At 44.4% G+C, this 21,978-nt stretch overlaps 1 protein-coding gene across 11 annotated transcripts in view; it reads left to right on the plus strand.

Moving 5' to 3' along the window:
- golga1 (golgin A1) overlaps nt 1-21,978 on the plus strand; it is a 119,632-nt gene that overhangs the window by 87,054 nt on the left and 10,600 nt on the right. For all 11 annotated transcript variants that reach the window (XM_069888345.1, XM_069888346.1, XM_069888347.1 and 8 more), the window contains one exon: nt 240-400. In XM_069888345.1, the coding sequence (XP_069744446.1) occupies nt 240-400 (161 nt within the window). The remainder of the gene's footprint in view (nt 1-239; nt 401-21,978) is intronic.

Raw genomic sequence — 21,978 nt, forward strand, 5'->3', positions numbered from 1 at the left:
TATTCCTCATTTGACCTTTTGGACACAGGTGGTATGCATTTTACAAATCTGAATTTGAAATGGTATACTAAAAAGATAATAAGAAATCTTCAAAGATCTTTTTTATTCCAATTCCAATTTGTTTTCTGTGATGTTAGAATTGAATTACTTTTTACTTATGGAATAGCTAAGGCGGTCATAATTACATATACTTAATTGAAATTACTTCCTGTAAATTTGTTTTCAAAACATTTCCTTAGATAAGGAAACTATAAAATTGCAACTGCATCAGCTACAAACTGAAAATGAAGTATATAAAAGTTCAGCAGTGGAAAGAGAGAGGGCAGTGCAGACGCAGTTGAGCAATCTTGAGCTGCAGGTGACTGAGAGTCGGCAACTGATGGAGGCCAGTCAAAGGAAGGTAGGTTTGTTTTTTTATACCTCAACGACACATCAGTTTTTGAATGGAATGTTACACCAAGTGGTTGGATGTCTTTTAACACAACTATGGCTCAGTTTTTATTTGTTCCTTTGTGACCTTGAGTGCCCTGTCATTATTTCTGAATCAATAAAAGTGCTATAGCAATATTGGATTTTTGCTGCATGCATAAAACAAAGTTTCACAATTTATATTTCTTGATGTTTATATTTTCCATCCAAATATCTGGAATTGAGACTGCACTAAGGACTAACCTACTTGACCTGGTTCTGGTTACCGACAATCACATTCACTGATGGTAACTGGGTCATCAAATGATGTGTAAGATTGTTTCTGTGTCTGAGTTGACCTTCATGTTTATCCCTTGGTCGATGTCCCAGTGGCATTGTGCAATTGGCTTTTAAACCAGACTAAACAGGCAGCAACCAATAGAGAAGCATGAAAACTTCAGATACTGAATTCTGGAGCAAACAATGAGCTGCCAGCTGGTTCCACTGTTTCCATCTCCTTATCTATTCCTCAACTTACTTTTCGCTCTAACTTTTCCTGCCATTCCCCCTTCTCAGTTGTCTATCCCTCTCTACCTGCCTCTCCACTTCTCCCACCTTCTGTCCAATACCCAATCCCTTGGCCCCTCCATAGCTCTTTCCCCCTTTGTGTATAGAATATCACCCCTTTTTTACTTTAGTCTTGATAAAGGGTCCTAACCTGGAATGTTGACTGACCATTTCTGCCCACAGGAACTACCTGACCTGCTGATTTCCTCCAGCAGTTCATTTTTGCTGCAGGTAGCAATCAATAATTTGGGGAAAGATGAAGAGTTAATTGTTCAAAATTCTAATTTGGCAAATAACTTGCAGCTCTTGGTCTTTGGACATGCCTGAACACTTGACCAGTCTGCTGCACTTTTCCCTATCCTTGGATTTGATTCTTCAAGCTGTGTGAATCTTTCTGGCATGTGCTGGCTTTACCTTCATTTCTCAGGTCAATGTCCAAATATAGTCTTTATCAGCATTCACTTTACTGGCTCCAGTGATCAAAAATGTTACTGAAAACTCTAGGCAACCTTTTAGTTCTGTCCCAGTCAGTTACCTCGTTGTGGTTTGGCCTTGTATATCATTATCTCTCTCACACAGATTATTCTGTATAATGGAGGAGGCACTGGATATGCTAGGTTTATTCTCACTAGAATGTAGGAGGCTGAGGAGTGACCTGAGGAGTTATAAAATTATGAAGGGCATTGATACACCATCAATTACTCAAAGACTGAGATTGAGAAATTAATAGACTTTTGTTCACTAAAGAAGAAAAGCACATCCATACTGCTCAACTCTCCTGCACTGAGGATCAGTCACCTTTATACAGGAGCGTGTGGGAGGGGCTACAGGTACAGCCTGCCAATGGGTGTGCCCGACCAGACAATTACATAAAACATTGGCTTACAACATTCACCCCTCATTTTTAAAAAGGTCCAGCAGGGTGAAGTGGTGCTTACAAAGTAACAAATTAAGTCTCTCATGTAGTCTGGTGGTTAGTTGGGATTGTTGTAGTACTAGTTGTGACTGTGGTCCATTGACGAGGTACTAGATGGTCTCAGGCGCCTGTATGTGCTCACTGGTGCTGTGCTGGTGCGTAAGTGACAACAAGTCTGGTGTATACTCTGCAGGGTACCATGGTTCAGGAACATAGTGTGTGGTCATGGGTAAAGAGGATGTGGGGTGATCAATGGAGGTCTCCAGGGCCCCCGGAGGAACCAGATCTCTAACGGAGACAGTGTCCTCATGTCCATCAGGGTACTCCATGTAGGCATCTTGGGGATTGGCATGGAGGAGAAGGACCCTTTCAACCATGCTTCCGGAGTAGGACCAGCACTGGGAATGTCAGTCACGCCAGCAGCATGGCCCCTGTTGCAGATTTCCTGGGAAAGGAAAACATATGTTCATGCAGTATGGCAGTACGTAGAAGGAATTTGATAGAGTGGAGCACCTCCGGGAGGATCACTTGCCAGCAGGAGACTGGAAAGCCCCAGATCACAAGACCAGGAAGATGACCTTCTAGACCGTGCTGTTCTCCCTTTCCACTTGCTCCTTCCTTTGGGGTTGAAGCTAGTGGTCCTGCTCGTGGCAGTGCCCCTGACCAACAGAAATTGGTTCAGCTCCTTGATCATAAAAGAGAACCCTGGTCACTGTGGATATAGCTGGGGAAGAAGAATAGAGTGAAATGACTGCATAGGGTCTTGATGACTTTGGCAGCTGTCATGTCAGAGCAAGGGATGGCATACGAGAAACAGGAGTATTTGTCAATGACATTGAGGTAATATTTGTGGCAATCTGTGGAGGCCAAGGGTCCTTTAAAGTCAACAATGAAGTGCTCAAAGGGGCAGGTGGCTTTTTATCAACTGCACCCTGTCTGGCCGATAGAAGTGTAGTTTGCACTCAGTGCAGACCTGGCAGTTCCTGGTCATGGATCTGATCTCTTTGATGGAGTACGGCAGGTTGCGGGCTTTGATGAAGAGGAAGAACCTGGTAACTCTGGAGTGGCAGAGATTATAATGGAGGGTTTGTAAGCGGTCAATCTGCACACTGGCACAGGTCCCATGGGACAGGGCATCTGGTGGCTCCTTAAGTTTCCCTGACTGGTACAAGATATTGTAATTGTAGGTGGACAGTTCAATTCTCCACTTCATTATCTTGTTGTTTTTAAAATTGCCCCGCTGCTGTTTGTTAAACATGAACGCAACTGCACATTGGTCAGTTAGAAGGGTAAATCATTTACCAGCCAGGTAATGGGGTCAGTGCCTCACAATGGCTTGGGCCTCTTTCTCGACCGAGGAGTGTTGAATTTCGGGGCCTTGTAGAGTATGGGAAAAGAAAGGAACAGGTCTGCTTGCTTGGTTAAGGGTAACAGCCAGAGTGAAGTCTGACACATCGCTTTCCAACTGGAATGCACTGTGTGCATTGTGGCCTTGGCAATGGCTGCCTTGATGGGGTTGAAGGCTGCGCGAACTTTCACCATCAGAGGGTTTGGATTCGATGAGGGGGCGGCCCATTAGGAACCCATTGAGCATAATAAAAGAAAAACCCAAGACACCTTTGCAGAGCCTTAAGGCTGTGGGGGAGTGGAAGTACCAGGAGTGGTGCATATGGTCAGGGTTACAAGCCCAAAGGACCCCAAAACCCAGCAGCAATAGATATTCACCCAAGACAAGTAGTTACTTAAACAAAATTTGTTTTTATTTATCTTTAAACATGAAAGCAGAATCAAACTTTAACTTATCTCTATTAACTTAACTAACCTTAACCCCCTTCTAATTCTAAGCGCACATGTATGTAATGTGTGTGTACATTTAAGAAAAGTTCTTTGTTTCACAGTTCAATCTCACTTCTCATTCTTCCAAGTTCACAAAAAAAATTATTATACTGTGCACAGAATTTAACATGTATAAAGTTCACCGGGCTTTGGTGCTCAAAAGGTAAATGTTTACCACTCAGGAAGGTTTGGAGGTTTGCAGTGATATTTGTTGTTCCAGGAGGTACCACCATTAGTCACCTCAATGTCTCGCTGATGAAACTTGCCCCATCAGGGTTCTCCAGATGGTAACTTCTTTCTTCAAGCGACCACAGAGTTCCTTTCTGTTCCGCTTATTCCAAGAGAAACATCAGATAGATAGCACTTTCAACCATCTGCCACTCTTGAGCTTTCTGTTTTCCTGGCTTGTTTCAGCTGTGACTGTTCAGTCTATTTCAGTGTCTCACACACACACACACACACTGGCTGAGAGAGCTTGTTGAGCTTGTCTTTTCTCTCTCTCTCTCTCTCTCTCTCTCTCTCTCTCTCTCTCTCTCTCTCTCTCTCTCTCTCTCTCTCTCTCTCTTCCCCCCAACTGACACTGCTAGAAAGCCCATGTGACTCTCTCACTTGCAAAAACCCTCACCTTATTCAGCAAACCACAGGAGTTCTCCTTCTTGATCAAGCTGTTGTCTTAGGTAAACAAAACCCAGGAGTGACCTTTCTGTGAGCACTCTGTAGGTACTTGCAAACAGCCAGTTTGTCTCCTCCAAGACAATGGTCTATTCATTTCATGATGTCATTTCAATTAGCACCTACTTGGGAAATGTGCATAAAATTCTCCATTTTGTTTCTGTAAAGTTCACTGAATATGAATTCTTCAGTATTTCACATAATATGTTTTAAAGTGTGTGTATGTATGTAACCTACTCTAATCTTACCAAATTTTTCCAAATATATTCCATTACATCAGGGTCTGGGCCAATGACTCCATTCTCAATGGCACAGCCAAGGATGGCAAGGTGGGTTGTGCAAAATACTCACTTGGCCTTATTAAACGTGAGGTTGAGGAGCTTGGCAGTTTGGAGGAATTTCTGGAGGTTTGTGTAGTAGTCCTGCTGATGGCTGCAGATGGTGATGTCGTCAAGGAACAGGGAAGTAGCCTGCAGCTTGTACAGGTCCACCAGGTAATCCATCTCCTGTTGGAAGACCGAGACGCTGTTTGTAATGCCGAAGAGGACATTCAGGAAATGTTAAAGGTGGCCATTGGCCTCAAACCCAGTGTATTGGCGGTTCTCCGGGCGGATAGGGAGCTAGTGATATGACGAGTTCAGGTCAATGGTAGAAAAGACCCGTTGCTGTGCAATTTAGTTCACCATGTTGGCTATGAGGGGGAGGGGGTATGCATCTAATTGTGTGTATCTGTTGATGGTCTGACTTTAGTCAAGACCATCCTGTTCTTTTCCCCATTCCTCACTCTGCTTGCAAAACCACATGACTCTCTTAGAACAGCATGTTCTGCGGCTCCATCAAGTTCTTGCATCTGTGGCCTTTGTGTAAACAACAATCCGTTAGTAAAGTCTCTTGGGTACTCTCTAAAGCATTTGCAAAGGTTCTTGGCCTCAACATGTCTAGTTTGAGAAGAGCTCCAGTATTTTAAACAAGATCTGTTTTAAAGTGTTTGTATGTGACCTACACTAAAAAACCTGCTTCAATTTATCTCCCAAAAGCATATCTATATACAATACAAACACAACATAATCTGACACAGTCCCATGATAGTGGCACTGGGTAACCACAAGGTGGCCGTGTAATCTGTCGAGTAGACCTCCATATTCTGGAGGGCCACCTCCAATGTACCTGCCAGCTGAAATGCTCTCCACAGACTGAGCACTCCTCGTTCCAAAAGTCTCTGGCGATGTAGTTTGACCTGATCCCTGATCAGGTCCTCAGTGTACTCAGTATCAGTCACGGCTTTACATTCACAGGCTCTTCTGAGGGTTTGCAGGGCCCAAAGGTACTCAGGGTTCGACTCACCAGGTCACTGTTTGCTGGTAACTAGAAGGTGCCGAGCGTAGACAACGTTGATCTTCCGCAGGTACTGGCCTTTAAGAATATCCATGGCCTCCTGGTATTACATGGGGTCCCTGATTGTGGAGTACACCAGGGTGCCAACTCGGGAGTGCGGTACCTGCAATTTATTGGTCTCTGACCGCACGATGGCTGAAGTTGCTTGCAGGAATGCTTTAAAACAGCGTAGCCAGAGTTCGAAGTTGGTAGATGCCTTGAATGATTGAGGGTCAATTTCCAGCTTTTCTGGCTTCAGGATCTCTTTCATTACAAAAGAACTTTTAGTGAATAAAATTGATGCGATGTTGCGGGCACACAGCGTGGTATTGCGAACCGCCACCGTCAGTTCACAGACTTACCTGACACATCACGGGCTGGCAGTGCTGGGCACCAAAGTACAGCGAGCGGATCAGATGAAGCACCTGCCTAAAGGCGCAGGGCGCTAATGGCTCGTAGCTTTAACCTGCTGGTCCACAGGACCAGCAGCTGTTCACTAATGAGCTCATTAACAGGCAGGGAATAAAAGGTCTGTGTATGTCTGTAATAAACCAGTCTTGAGTTGACTATCTTTGAGTATGTTTGCCTTTATTTAGTAGCATCTACTGTAGTAGCCGCTACAAATTGGTGACCCAATTTGTGATGATTCAACAAATTTGAATCATTATGGAAAAGGAGGAAATTTCAACAGCAGCGACAACTGCCGGCGCTGCCATGACAGTTAATGCAGTTGGGCTTCATTTACCTCCTTTCTGGTTTCTTCAAGCTGAAACCCAGTTTTGTCTTCGGGGTATTAGCGGCGGAAGACACAAGATTTTGGCATGTCGTGAGTATATTCGACGCAGCCACTGCATCACGAGTAAGCAAATTTATTGCTCATCCTCTGCCAGAAGACCAGTACACCAGGTTCCGCCAGTTTCTTCTTGACACATTGGAATTTACTAGGCATGAGCGCGGCATGCGTCTTTTAAACAAGGAAGGCCTAGGTGACAAGAATCCATCAGACCTGATGAATGAGATGCTGGCATTGTCACATGGTCATTCCCATTGTCTGCTTTTCGAAACCTTCCAGCTCACGTTCCCATACCCATTGGTAACATGGATTTCGGCCGTCCCCGTGACGTGGCTCGAGAGGCTGACAGACTCTATCGTACTCCTACACAAGAGACTGCCCAAATACACCAGGAGCATCCTACCAGCCTCCTGTATCTGCAGTCCAATCCAAGAAAGAGGAACGTGCTAATGTACATTGAGAGTGGTGTTTTTACCATCGCCGCTGGGGAAAAAATGCCCATAAGTGCATCCAGCCATGTACCTACCACAAAAAGAAGTTGGGAAACGAGAGAGCTGGCTGCCAGTAGTGGCCTCGACAGCTGGCATACATACAGGCCTATTGTATCTTCAGGATGATGCAGGTAAGCGCAAATTCCTTGTAGACACAGGTGCTGAACTTAGTTTGCTCCTTCCGACCTATTTTGAAAGGATGCATAAAAAAAGCGCCACTTGACCCTGCGAAGCGGTGAATGAAACTGCCATTGCAGGTTTCGGCACTAGACGAATCGGAATAGGTGGAACCAAGTTCCATTGGAATTGTGTCCTCGCTTCTGTCACTCAACCCATTTTGGGTGCGGATTTTTTACGTTCCTACAACTTATTGGTAGATGTAAAACGCAGAAAATTATTTCACGCCGTCACCTTTCAGACGTATCCACTGGCGTGCATCAAGGGGAGAGTTTCACAGCTCAAAGAACGTACGTTACACAAGGACATATATACTGCTCTACTCAACGAATTTCCCCATATTCTCACCCCTAACTTCAATGCCTCAAGAACGACCCATGGTGTGTCTCATTACATAGACACATCAGGCCCACTGGTCCATGCCAGAGTTCATTGTCTGGCACCTGATAAATTGCGGATAGCAAAGGCATAATTTAAAGCAATGGAAGAATTGGGATCATCCGACGCTCAGGCAGCCCTTGGGCCTCACCTTTGCATATGGTACCCAAGAAGACGGGCAGATGGAGACCCTGTGGCGACTACCGTAAGCTTAATGATGTCACTACACCTGATAGATACCCAATTCCACACATACAGGATTTCACCTCCCATCTGCATCATTGGCGCATATTTTCAAAGATTGATTTGGTTAAAGGATTTCATCGGATACCGATTCTTGAGAATGATATTCCCAAGACAGCAATTATTACAACGTTTGGTCTTTTTGAATTCCTCAGAATGCCATTTGGCTTAAAGAATGCCGCTCAAACTTTTCAGCGGCTTATGGGATGCTCTGGGCAGAGATTTAGACTTGTGTATGTTTACTTGGACGACATCCTTGTAGCAAGTCAAAATTAGCAAGTTCACTGCCTGCATTTGCGCCACCTTTTTCAACAGCTCCAAGACTTTGGTCTGACAATTAACCTTGACAAGTGTCAATTTGGCAAGTCAACCATAGAATTCGTAGGGGATAAAATTACAGCAGACGGCATATCTCCGTTATCAAGCAAGGTAGACGACATCCATACATTCTTCAGACCTGTCACCGTCAAAGGGCTACAGAAGTTTTTAGGAATGATAAATTTTTATCACAGATTTATTCCCGGGATTGCTGAAATCCTGCGACCCCTGTTTGACATCATCTCTGCTCCAAACAAAATCATTACCTGGACCGCAGAGGCAGAGGCCGCATTTATGTCCACCAAAGAGGCATTAGCCAAAGCAGCAATGCTTGTGCAATCAAATCCTGAAGCTGCTTTGACACTTAGCACAGATGCCTCAGGAACAGCTGTGGGTGCAGTTCTGGAACAATATGTTAATGGCCATTATCAGCCCCTTGCCTTCTTTAGTCGTCACCTAAGACCAGTGGAAATGAAGTACAGCGCCTTTGATCGAGAACTATTAGCACTTTATCTGGCTATAAGGCACTTTCGTTATATCTTGGAAGGTCAATATTTCACCATATTCACAGACCATGAACCGCTCATTTTTGCTTTTAGCAAAGTCACAGATCCTTGGTTGGCAAGACAACAACAAAATTTGTCCTAAATTTCGGAGTTTACTACGGACATACGTCATATTTCGGGAAAGGACAATCTGGTCGCAGGTGTGCTCTCTAAATCAAGTGTGTGCCATATTCAAGATGGAGTCAACATTGCTGAACTGGCTGCAGCACAATCCAATGATCTGGATATACAGGAATACAGTACAGCTATTACCAGACTCGACACTCAACAGGGAGGCAACACAACAGAGTAGTCCAGAACTCCTTTGTGATATATCGTTGGGCTATTTTCGACCATTGGTCCCATTATCTTGAAGACGGCGTCTTTTTGATGACATTCATGATGTATCACATCCATCCATCAGGACTTCAGTCAAAATAATGTCAAACAAGTACATGTGGCATGGGCTTAAAAGAGACGTCGCGCAATGGGCATGAACGTGTATATCCTGCCAATCTGCAAAAATTCAACACCACACCAAAGCACCCCTGCAGCCTTTCCCAACAATACGCAGAAGATTTGAGCATGTGCACATGGATCTGGTCGGACCATTACCAGTATCACAGGACATGAGGTATGTTTTCACGGTAGTAGACCGCTTCACACGCTAGCCAGAGGCCATTCCATTACCAGTCAGTGATACTGAGGCATGTGCTAGAGCGTTCATCTTAAATTGGATTGCTAGATTTGGAGTGCCTGCACACATAACTTCGGACCGTGGACCACAGTTCACTTCGGCTTCCTTGGCTTGTTTTTGTGGTACACAGTTGCACCACACTACTGCGTACCATCTGCAGTCCAACGGCCTGGTGGAACGTTTTCATTGACAACTTAAATCTTCACTGAAGGCCCGACTCACCGGCCCCAACTGGGTCGATGAACTACCTTGGGTTCTACTAGGAGTATGAACAGCTCCAAAAGAAGATCTGTCTGCATCATCTGCAGAATTGATGAGTGGTATGGCCCTTATGATTCCAGGAGATATTCACTTCACAAGCAATTCAGACATGGATGTCCTATAACAACTCCGCAAGGGTATTGCTAACAGCAAACCATCCTCTACCAACTGGCATAGCAAACCTAGGCAACAAGTGCCCCAATCACTATTAAACACTGAATTTGTATTCGTACGAAGCAGGTTTCAGGGGCACCATTACTAAAACCATATGAAGGACCATTTCATGTGATTAAGAGAGATGGAGTGGTATATACATTAGACATCGGAGGGCATCCGCAGCTATTCAGCGTGGACAGATTTAAACCCTACTTCACCAGTTCAGTGCCCTCAACCCAGGCGACGTGGACGTCTGCCTAAGTCAAGCGTATCTGGTATCTTAAGTTACCGTGACAATTCTGGGGTGGGGGTGTGATGTAGCGGGCACACAGCCCAGTATTGCAAACCACCACAGTCAGTTCACAGACTTACTTAACATTGCGGGCTAGCAGTGCTGGGCACCAAAATACAGCAAGTGGATCAGATGAACCCCCTGCCTAAAGACGCGGGGCGCTAATAGATCATAGCTTTAACCTGCTGGTCCTGTGGACCAACAGCTGTTCACTAATGAGCTCATTAACAGGCAGGAAATAAAAGGTCTGTGAAGGGTATGGATAGGATAGATGTAGGAAGGTTTTTTGAGCTGGCCGGGGAAACTAAAATGAGAGGACACAGTCTCAAGATTCGGGGGAGTATATTTAGGACAGAGATGAGGAAAAATAGTTTTTCCCAGAGAGTGGTGAATGTTTGGAATTCTCTAACCAGGGAAGTGGTTGAGGCTGCTTCATTAAACATATTTAAAATTCGGTTAGATAAATTTTTTCATGATAGAGGAATTAGGGGATATGGGGAGAAGGCAGGTAGGTGGAGTTAGGTCATAAATTAGATCAGCCATGATCGTATTGAATGGAGGAGCAGGCTCGATGGGCCATTTTTGGCCTACTCCTGTTCCTACTTCCTATGTTCTTATGTCTGCAATAAACCAGTCTTGAGTTGACTACCTTTGTGTGTGTTTGCCTTTATTTAGTAGCATCTATTGTAGTAGCCGCTACAGCACCATCAATTACTCAAAGACTGAGGCTTTTATTCACTAAAAAACAAAGGTACAATCATACTGCTTGACTGTCCTGCACTGAGGAGGGGGCTGTGGAACAGTCACCTTTATACAGGAGCCTGTGGGAGGGCCAATAGGTGTGCCTGACCAGACAAATACATACAACAGTGGTTTACCATAGGCATCTGTGAAATTCTCTACACAAGGAAGCAGTAGAGACTACATCATTAAATATATTTAAGATAAAATTAAATAGATTTTTGTTTAGAAAGAGAATTAAAGATTGTGGGGTAAAGGTAACTAGGTGGAGCTGAGTCTATGACCAGATCAGCCATAACTTTGAGTGGCTGAACAGGCTTGACAAGCCACAGGGCCTCTTACTGCTTCTAATGTATTTAATGCAAAGACATAGTAGTCCTTTTCCCAGGACAAGGTGTTTAAGATGAGGGATGGAAATTTAAGGAGATCTGAAGGGCAAGTTTTTCCACACAGAGGATCATTTGGAAGGAGTTGTCAGAGGAGGTGGAAAGGCAGAAGCAACCCAACATTGATAAGTCATTTGGACCTGGTACTTAAGTAGGAAAGGCAGAGAGATACAGGCCTTGTGTAGGTGGCATAGACAAGGTGTGCCAAGAAGGCAAAGAATTTCCATGTTGTCTGTCTTCATAGATGACATACCCTCTCCCTCCCTCCCTCCACTCCCCACCTCAGCCTTCCTGCAGGCTCTGGTCCTGTGAAGAATAGTTCATAGTCTCTATCAGCATTGCAGGGTTTGGCAGGACATGTCTTTGTTTAAAAAAATTAAACAGGCTGTGCAACCACTCCTCATAATAGCAAAATCAAAGTTCCTTATCACACCTCACAGAAATACCTCCATGTACTTGGTTTACATTTCAGCTGCACAGTTCCTTAACCCTTAACATCATGTCTTGAAGAGTCATAGAGGGAAAAAGCAGAGAAATTAGCCCTTCAGCCCACTGAGTTGTCACTGATCACCAGGCACAGAAATCATTACTCTAACCCATTTTATCCTCACCGCATACTCCCATCAACTGATTACCATTGTACAATTATTCACAAATAGGATGTTGAGGGGCTTGTTCAGTATTACTCCGGTGCTATTGCTGCCAATCTACTAGATCCCCTTGATGGTCTAGAAAAAATTATATAATTTTCTATTTTTTTAGAAGAGGAAACCAATTAAAATGTGATAAAATTATTATTCCTTGAAAGCATCACTGAAACAACTGATATAAAATCCCTTTGATTTTATGCAAAGAGTATTGTAAATTCATCTAAGGCTAAATTGTCTCGTTTTTATTCCAATATGACTCCCTGGTATGATATTTATAAGGTCGGAGAAGTGCCATTAAATCAAATGTTCTGGATTTGTCCTAGTCTAGAAAAATATTGGAGAGAGGTTTTCCATACTTTTATCAAAAATTTTCAAGATAGATGTAACACCAAATCCTTTGGTGGTTCTCTTTGGTACAATAGGAGAGAATGATTCTTTACCTTTGGTTCAGAGTCTTGCTTTCTCTTTTGCCTATCTTTTGGTGAGTCGAGCAATTTTACTTAAATGGAAAAATGCTGCCCCGCCTACTCATGATCAGTGGTTGCATGACATCATGTCCTGTTTGAACATGGAAATGATTTGTTATTTAATTAATAATTTGGATATAAGATTCCAGAAGTTATAGGGGTCATTTATGACTCACTATCTTACTTTATAATTTTACTCCAATGTAATGAAATTGTCCGACTTATATCTTTTCCACGTTCCTTATATTAATTTTTTTTCACCTTCATTTTTCTTTTAATACTAGTCATATATAGCATCTGGCAATGTGGATAGGTTAGAGGTTTGAGTTTTTCTCTACTATTTTCTTTTTTTTTAAGAGGTTTTTCCCTAAAAAAGCTATATACTATTTAGAATATGAATTATGGATATGATTTATAATTTATGTATGTTAGTGATATATCAAATGTCCTATTTAGTTTGTGTAACTGTTCATATCATCTTATTGAGTTGCACCCTTTTTGTTATTAAAATCAATAAAAATATTTTAAAATGAAAAAAATTCCCCATAAACTCATACCCTCCTTTCATCTGAGAGATCCCTTCCAAGTTGCTCACTGTCTTAGCCTGGAAAATATTGCATTTCGCTATCATCTCTGAGAATAAATCCTGGAACTCGTCAATAAGCATTGTAAGAGTTCCTTCATCAATTGGACTGTGACACCTCAAGAAGGTGACTGTCATCTCCTTTTCAAAGGCACAAGGATGAACAATAAATGCCAGCCTTGCCAGAGGTGTAGATATCCCAGAAATTAATGGAAAAAAAACCCATCGTTCTACTTTTTGATTTCATTCCAGGCTCTTGATCTCTCTGTTCAACTTTTCTTGCATAATTCATACAACGAGCAACAGCAGAACTAACAGACTGCACAGTTACATACTAGACAGAATCAACTGTCCCAAGGACATGAATCTGGAAAGTTGTGTTCTAAGAATAATTAAAAATATCTATATTTTCTTAGCTGCTGGTTGCCTTAAACTTGGGCACTATACAAACGTGTCGGAGAAACTCAACAGGTCATGCTGCATCCATGGGAAATGAAAGGCTGTTGAAGTTTCGGGCCTGAGCCCTTTTTTAAGAGTGACTTTAAACTTGGGATCAGCTGTTTTACATCCATTTGAGCAATTATTGAAATGGGTTCAGAATAACATAAAACCCTGGCAATTCCCCCCCCACCACCACCTCTCCCCCCAGTCAACTCTTTCCAGTTTCTCCATAAGAAATTTGATAATGGAATATATGGTACTAAAACCTAGTCATCCAGTCATCTTTGATCCACATACATGAGCCTGGAATTCCAACAGGAGTTCTTGGATCGTGATCAGGAACACAGGTTGCTTTCTTTTAATCCAGCAATGTTACAACAAATGGTGGCATCTCTGCAGTAGAGGCAGTCTCATTAAATGATTTTAAGACACAGATAGACAGGGTTCTAGTCAATAGCTGGGTAAGTGGAGCTGAGACCACAGTTAGATCAGCTGTGGCAGTGCACATCTCTTGTAGCGAACTGGCCCCGCTTGTATCACCGCCCTAGTGGGACCATCGGGGCTTGCTGATTATCTCGTGGCTTATGCCACAGCTCGCACCCAAGACAACGTAATGATGTCACTGCTGAGCGGGGCATAACTCCCGTTGGCCTTAAAGGGGTGTGTGTGAAATTCAAATAAATCAGTCCTGTGATGTTTTTCTGCATGTGTAGCAGTTGCTACATTGGTGACCCCACAGAACCCAGACTTTATCTGGTCTCCAGCTATGGATTTGATGACGATCAGCGCTGTGGCAGTGAAACTCTCCCCCCCCCGCCCCGCCCCCTTTTGGACCCATCGACCTCTCATTTAGTTCAGGCAGACGGAAGCGCAGTTTCACCTCAGACAGATCACCTCTGACTCTACAATGTTTTACTATGTGGTGAGCGCCCTTGATGAAGAAACTGCAGCCAGAGAGGATGACCTGATCCACAACCCACTAGAGGAGGGTAAATATTTTGCTCTCAAAGCCCTCCTCCTCGGCACCTTCAGTCTCTCCCGTTGACAATGCTGCCAGGTGATTCACCTCGACGGCCTGGGGGACAGAGTCTCGTCCACTCTGATGGATGAGATGCTCGCACTGGCAGAAGGCCACAAACCCTGCCTGATGTTTGAGCAAGCCTTCCTGGAATAAATGCTGAAAGACATCCAACTCATTCTGGCGGATGAGGACTTCTCTGACCCACGGAAAGTCACAGCCTGCGCCGATATACTTTGGAGAACTAAACGGGAGAAGGAGGCTACCATGAGTCAGGTCACCCGACCTGGACCCAGTCGACCATAAACCGCCCCCAAGCAGAGGCCGGAGGAGCACCAAACCACCTGGTGTTTCTACTACCAACGCTTGGGAACCCAAGCTCGCAAAGACCGCCAGCCCTGCTCATACCAGGGAATAGACCAGGCCAGCCTCCATTGATGGCTGCGATGGCTGGCTACATGAATAGCCTCCTGCATGTGATGGACAAGACCAGTGGACGGCATTTCCTGGTGGACACCAGAGCAGAGATGAGTGTGCTTCCCCCGACCGTCCTTGAATCCCGCACAAGAACATGAAGCCTGACCCTACAGGCAGTGAACGACACTGAAATAAAGACTTTCGCACACGAAGCATCCAGGTATATCTTGGGTGAGGCAAGTACTGATGGAGGTTCCTACTGGCTACAGTGCAAACTGCAATCCCAGGAGCCGACTTCCTTCGGGTGCACTGTTTACTAGTGGACCTCAAAGTCAAGAGACTCGTACACACCCGCATGTCCCAGACTCTCTGACTCGAGTCTTCCAGCGCGCATGACCCTGGAGTAGCCACCATCTGTACGCCCAGAAGTGAGTACTCCTGTATCCGCGACGAGTTCCCTGCCATCTTACGGCCACAATTCACTGCCACCATGCCTCAACATATACAGGACTTCGCGCATGGTGCCAAGATCTTTTTGAAGGTCGACTTGGTGAGGGGCTACCACCAAATCCCTGTCCACCCAGTCTATATCGGCAAAACTGCCATCATCACCCTGTTCGGCCTCCTCGAATTTCTGCAGATGCTTTTTGGTCTGAAGAACGTGGCCCAAATGTTCCAGTGGCTCATGGACGTGGTGGGTAGAGACCTGGATTTTGTGTTCATTTATCTTTTTTTTTAACTTTTTTATTTTTCACACCATAAATCACAATAGCCATGATATACACTTTTTCTTTTCCACACATTTACAGTGACTTTTTCTCCCTCCCCCCTCCCTCCTCCCAAGCCACCCCCCCACCCCCCCCTCTCATCCATTTTAGGTATACAATCTAGGTTGCATTAATTCAGTTAGACAATGTTGTCATTCAACAAAAATACACCAGAAATTCTACTGAGTCCATTCTTTTCTTTTCTTCTCCTTCCATCAACTTAGGTAATGTTTGTTCTCGGTAGGTTTTTGCTATTGTATTTAATGTAAGGCTCCCATACTTGTTCGAATATTTCAATATTATTTCTTAAACTATATGTTATTTTTTCTAATGGAATACATTTATTCATTTCTATATACCATTGTTGTATTTTCAAATTATCTTCCAATTTCCAGGTTGACATAATACATTTTTTTGCTACGGCTAGGGCTATCTTGACAAATCTTTTTTGTGCATCTTCCAAGTCAATTCCAAATTCTTTATTTTTTATGTTACTTAGGAGAAAGATCTCTGGATTCTTTGGTATATTGTTTTCTGTTATTTTATTTAATATCTTATTGAGATCATCCCAAAATTTTTCTACTCTCTCACATGTCCAGATTGCATGAATTGTTGTTCCCCTTTCTTTTTTACATCGAAAACATCTATCAGATACTGTTGGGTCCCATTTATTTAACTTTTGCGGTGTAATGTATAGTCTGTGTAACCAATTATATTGTATCATACGCAGCCTCGTATTTATTGTATTTCTCATCGTTCCAGAGCATAACTTCTCCCATGTTTCCTTTTTTATCTTTATATTTAAATCTTGTTCCCATTTTTGTTTAGTTTTACCATTTGTTTCCTCATTCTCCTTTTCTTGCAGTTTAATATACATATTTTTTATAAATCTTTTGATTAACATTGTATCTGTAATCACATATTCAAGGTTACTTCCCTCTGGTAAACTCAAGTTGCTTCCTAATTTATCTTTCAAGTAGGATCTCAGTTGGTAATATGCCAGCGCTGTATCTCCAGTTATATTGTACTTATCTCTCATTTGTTCAAAGGATAAGAATCTACTTCCTGAAAAACAATTTTCTATTCTTTTAATCCCTTTTTTTTCCCATTTTCTAAAGGCAAGGTTGTCTATTGTAAAAGGGAGTAGCTTATTTTGCGTCATTATTAGTTTTGGTATTTGGTAATTTATTTTATTTCTTTCTACATGAATCTTCTTCCATATATTGAGGAGATGGTGTAATACTGGAGAAGTTCTATGTTGTACCAATTTTTCGTCCCATTTATATAATATGTGTTCAGGTATCTTTTCCCCTATTTTATCTAATTCTAGTCTCGTCCAGTCTAGTTTTTCCCTTGTTTGATAAAAATCTGATAGGTACCTTAATTGTGCGGCTCTATAATAATTTTTGAAGTTTGGCAATTGTAAGCCTCCTTGTTTATACCATTCTGTTAATTTATCTAGTGCTATCCTCGGTTTCCCCCCTCTCCATAAAAATCTCCTTATTATTTTCTTTAACTCTTTGAAGAATTTTTCTGTCAGTTGTATTGGCAATGCCTGAAATAAGTATAGTATCCTTGGAAAAATGTTCATTTTAATACAGTTTATCCTTCCTATCAGTGTTAGTGGTAGCTCTTTCCAATGCTCTAAATCGTCCTGTAATTTTTTCATTAGTGGATTGTAATTGAGTTTATATAATTGGCCTAGATTTTTGTTTATTTGCACACCTAGGTATCTTATTGCCTGTGTTTGCCATCTGAATGGGGATTCCTCCTTAAATTTTGAGAAATCCGCGTTATTCATAGGCATTGCTTCACTTTTATTTACGTTTATCTTGTATCCCGACACTTCTCCATATTCCTTCAATTTCTTATATAGTTCTTTTATTGATAGTTCTGGTTCTGTTAAGTACACTATCACATCATCCGCAAACAGACTGATTTTATATTCCCTGTCTTTTATTTTTATTCCTTTTATATTATTATCTCTTCTTATCGATTCTGCTAGTGGTTCTATAGCTAGCGCAAACAATAATGGTGATAGTGGGCATCCCTGCCGCGTTGACCTGCTTAAGTTAAATTGCTTTGATACATGTCCATTTACTGTCACTTTCGCTAACGGTCCCTTATATAATGCTTTAATCCAATTAATATACTTCTCCGGTAAACTGAAATTTAGCAATACTTTGAACAAGTAATTCCATTCTACTCTGTCGAAGGCCTTCTCTGCGTCTAAAGCAACTGCTACTGCCGGTGCTTTATTTCCTTCTACTGCATGAATTAAGTTAATAAATTTACAAATATTGTCTGTTGTGCGTCTTTTTTTGATAAATCCAGTTTGGTCTAAATTTACCATTTTCGGTACCTGTTCTGCTAATCTGTTCGCTAATAGTTTAGCTATTATCTTATAATCTGTGTTTAGCAGAGATATTGGTCTATATGACGCTGGTGAGAGTGGATCTTTCCCTTGTTTTAGTATCACTGTAATTATTGCTGTTTTACATGAATCTGGTAAGTTTTGTGTCTCATCAATCTGGTTGATTACATCCAGGAGGGGCGGTATTATTAGGTCTTTAAATGTTTTGTAGAATTCTATTGGGAGTCCATCCTCTCCTGGTGTCTTATTATTTGGTAAATTTTTTATTACCTCTTGTATTTCTACTGTTCCAAATGGTTCTGTTAATTTATTTTGTTCCTCTATTTGTAGTTTTGGTAGTTCAATTTTAGTCAAAAATTCATCTATTTTCCCTTCTTTCCCTTCGTTTTCGGTTCGGTATAATTGTTCATAGAATTCTCTGAAGTTTTCCTTAATTTCTTTTGGATTATATGTAATTTGTTTGTCTTTTTTCCTTGTTGCCAATACCATTTTCTTAGTTTGCTCTGTCTTGTGTTCATTTATCTTGATGATATCCTCATTGTCAGTTGAGATCACAATGAGCACAAGACCCTTCTCCACGTACTGTTCGCCCACATGGCAGAATTTGGCCTCACAGTCAACGTGGCCAAATGCCAGTTCAGAAAGAGTTCGTTGCAGTTCCTGGGCCATAACATCACCGCGGATGGGGCAGCTCCATCATCAGACAAGGTCAAGGCTATACAGGAGTTCCCCCAGGCTGGACCCTCTAAAGGGCCTTCAGGAGTTCACAGGGATGGTTAATATCTACCACCGTTTCATCCCGGGGGCTGCCCGCATACTGCGCCCATTGTTTACCTTAATCTCGGCGAAACAAAAGACTCTCGAGTGAATGAAGAAGGCCAAAATAGCTTTCGCCCATACCAAAAGCACCCTCACTAGCGCCACCCTACTGACCCACCCAGGACCCGACGCCCACACAGTGTTCTTAGTGGACATGTCCACCATAGCCATTGGGGGCATTCTCGAGCAATCGGTTGATGGACAGTGGTGCCTGCTAGCGTTTTTTAGTTGGCACCTCCGACCTCCCGAACTGAAATACAATGCCTTTGACGGGGAGCTCCTGGCCCTGTACCTTTTCATCAGGCACTTCCTCTATTTTCTGGAGGGCAGGCCCTTCACTGTTTTCACGGACCATAAGTCACTTACTGTGCTATTGAGCAGAAAGCAAACACAAAACATAAAGTCTGTTCATCAAGCTTTATTCAACATAAACTTTCACAGAGCTGGCTGTGAGAGTGCTGTGCAAAGCTCTGAGACTGACCTCAAGGGGCCGGATCTAGCACCCCGGAGGGTGATTGACAGCCGACCAAGGTGTTGCCTTGTCCTTCAGTGCTTTTTTGCAGGTACACAGGTTGCTCCCTGCAGTAGGCTAGTGGTGTATCACCAGATTCACCCCCTTCTTTAAAAATTGTCCCGGGGTGGTGGGGTGGTGGGGGGGGGGGGATGAAGTTACATTTCATGTGCTACCAAAATCCCCAAATATATATGCATTATTTACAAGTTTAGACTGTCCGGTGGCCGTTGGAGTCTCTGCGACCGTCGCAAGGTTGGCTCCTGGTCAGAGGTTGGCGGAGTAACCGGGGGCTAGTCAGGAGGGCGGGGGCGGGGGCTGGAGCGGCTAGCGTGGTGGGGTGGCTGTGGCAGCCGGAGTTGAAGTGTGTGTGAGGCGTTGGATGGGGGGGGGTTTGTTCCCTGCAGTTGGAGTGAGTCCAGGGTGCCCGGAAGGTGGGGGGGGGGTCTTGGGTGCCCCACAGCTGTCCGGGGGCAGGGGAGTGCATCAGGCCAACGTGGTCCTGGGATGAAGGATGCTGTTGTGCTGTGGTGGGTGCTCCTGTTGGTGCCAGGTCCCTGGTTGAGATGGTGTCCTCCCTGCCGCTGCTGAACCTAATGTAGGTGTAATTAGGATTTGCCTGTAGGAGGAACACCTGCTTGACCAGGGGTTCAGTCTTGTGGGCATGCATGTGTCTATGCAGGAGCACCGGTTCCGGGAACACAAGCCATGCTGGGAGTGGTGTTCCTGTCGCTGATTTCCTGGGGAACGAAAATAGGTGTTCGTGAGGAGTCTCGTTGGTAGCCGTGCACAGGAGTGACCTGATGGCATGGAGCGCCTCAGGGAGGGCATCCTGCCAGTACTCTTCGGACCACCCCTTAGACTTAAGGGCCAGGAGGACTGCCTTCCAGATTACCCCATTTTCACGTTCCACCTGTCCATTACCTCAAGTTACAATGTGACTAGTTACAATGCCCCTTGCTGTCAAATACTGGCGCAGTTCCTCACTCATGAAGCTAGACCCCCCCCCATCTAAGTGGATGAACATGAGGTGGCTGAACATGGTGAATATCTGCGTCAGTCCCCTGATGACAGTGGCCATGGAGGTGTCTGAGCATGGGATGGTAAAGGGAAGAGGGAGTACTCGTCTATGACCACGAGGAAATAGATATTGCAATTCGTGGAAGCCGGGGGCCCTTGAAGTCTATGCTGAGGCAGTCGAAGGGCGGAGTGGCCTTTACAACATGGGCCTGGGGCAGACGGAAAAAGTGAGGCTTGCATTCCGCGCAGACCCGGCATGTCTCGGTCATGGTCCTGATGTCCCTGACGGTGTACGGGAGGTTCCGGGACTTGATGAAATAGTATAAGTGGGTGATACCCGGGTGGCAGATGGACTCATGCAGTGCCTGCAGCTGGTTGTCGTGGAGCGACATGCAGGTCCAAGAGAGGGTGTCGGGGGAGTCATTAAACTTCCACGGACGGAACTGGATGTCGTAGCTGTACGTTTCCAGCTTGACTCTCCAGCGCAAGATCTTATTGTTCTTGATCTTGCCTTTGTGGGTGGTGTTGAACATGAACACAATTGCACGCTGGTCGGTGAGGAAGGTGAACCTTCTGCCGGCCAGGTAGTGGCGCCAGTGGCGGACCGCTTCCACGAGCGCCTGAGCCTCCTTTTCAATGGCGGAGTGCCCTAGCTTGGAACTGTGGAGGGTCTTGGAGAAGAAGGCGACAGGGTGCCCCTCCTGGTTAAGGGTAGCGGTGAGGGCTACATTGGAGGCATCGCTCTCCACCTGGAAGGGGAGGTCCTCATCCATGGCATGCATCATAGCGCCTGCGATATCCTGCCTGATGCATGTGAAGGCTGCCTGCGCCTTGGGTGGGAGAGGAAAAGTTGTGGTGGACCTTGTCCTGGAAGCGAGGAACCCATTGCAATTAATAGGAGAAAAGGCCAAGGCACCCGCGGAGGGCTTTGAGCGTGGGGGAGAGGGGCAGCTCCATTAATGGGTGCATCTGTTCTGGATCTGGGCCGATGACACCATGTGCCACGATGTACCGTAGAATGGCGAGGCAGGTGGTGCTGAACACGCATATCTCTTTATTGTAAATGAGTATCAGCTCTTCAACCGTCTGGAGAAATTCCTCCATGTTTTCATCTTGGTCCTACTGGTCGTGGCTGTAGATGGTGACATTATCCAGGTACAGGAAAGTCACTGTGCGATCCATCTCGCGCTGGAAGACAGAGACCCCCTTCATGACTCCAAATGGAACTCGGTGGAACTGGCAGAGGCATCCGTCCGCCTTGAAGGTGGTTTAAGGCTTGTCCCGTGGGTGGATGGGGAGTTGGTGATAGGCTGACTTCAGGTCAATAGTGGAAAAGACCCTGTAGTGGGCTATATCATTGATAATGTTGGCTATCCTCAGTTAGGGGCAGGCGTCCAGCTGGGTTTACCGGTTGATGATCTGGCTGTAATCCATGACCATCCTCGGCTTGCTGCCCCCCTTGACCACCAGGACTTGGGCTCTCCATGGGCTGTTGCTGGGCTCCATGACATCTTCCGCCAGAAGCCGCTGCACCTTTGCCCGGAAGAAGTCTCTGTCCGCGGTGCAATAGTGTCTACTTCTGGCAGCTATCGGCTTGCAGTCTGGCATGAGGTGTGAGAAGAGAGCGGGAGGGGCGATGCGCAGTGTGGAGAGGCTGCAG

The sequence above is a fragment of the Narcine bancroftii genome, chromosome 1 (assembly GCF_036971445.1).
Source record: "Narcine bancroftii isolate sNarBan1 chromosome 1, sNarBan1.hap1, whole genome shotgun sequence".
In the NCBI taxonomy this organism is placed as follows: domain Eukaryota; kingdom Metazoa; phylum Chordata; class Chondrichthyes; order Torpediniformes; family Narcinidae; genus Narcine; species Narcine bancroftii.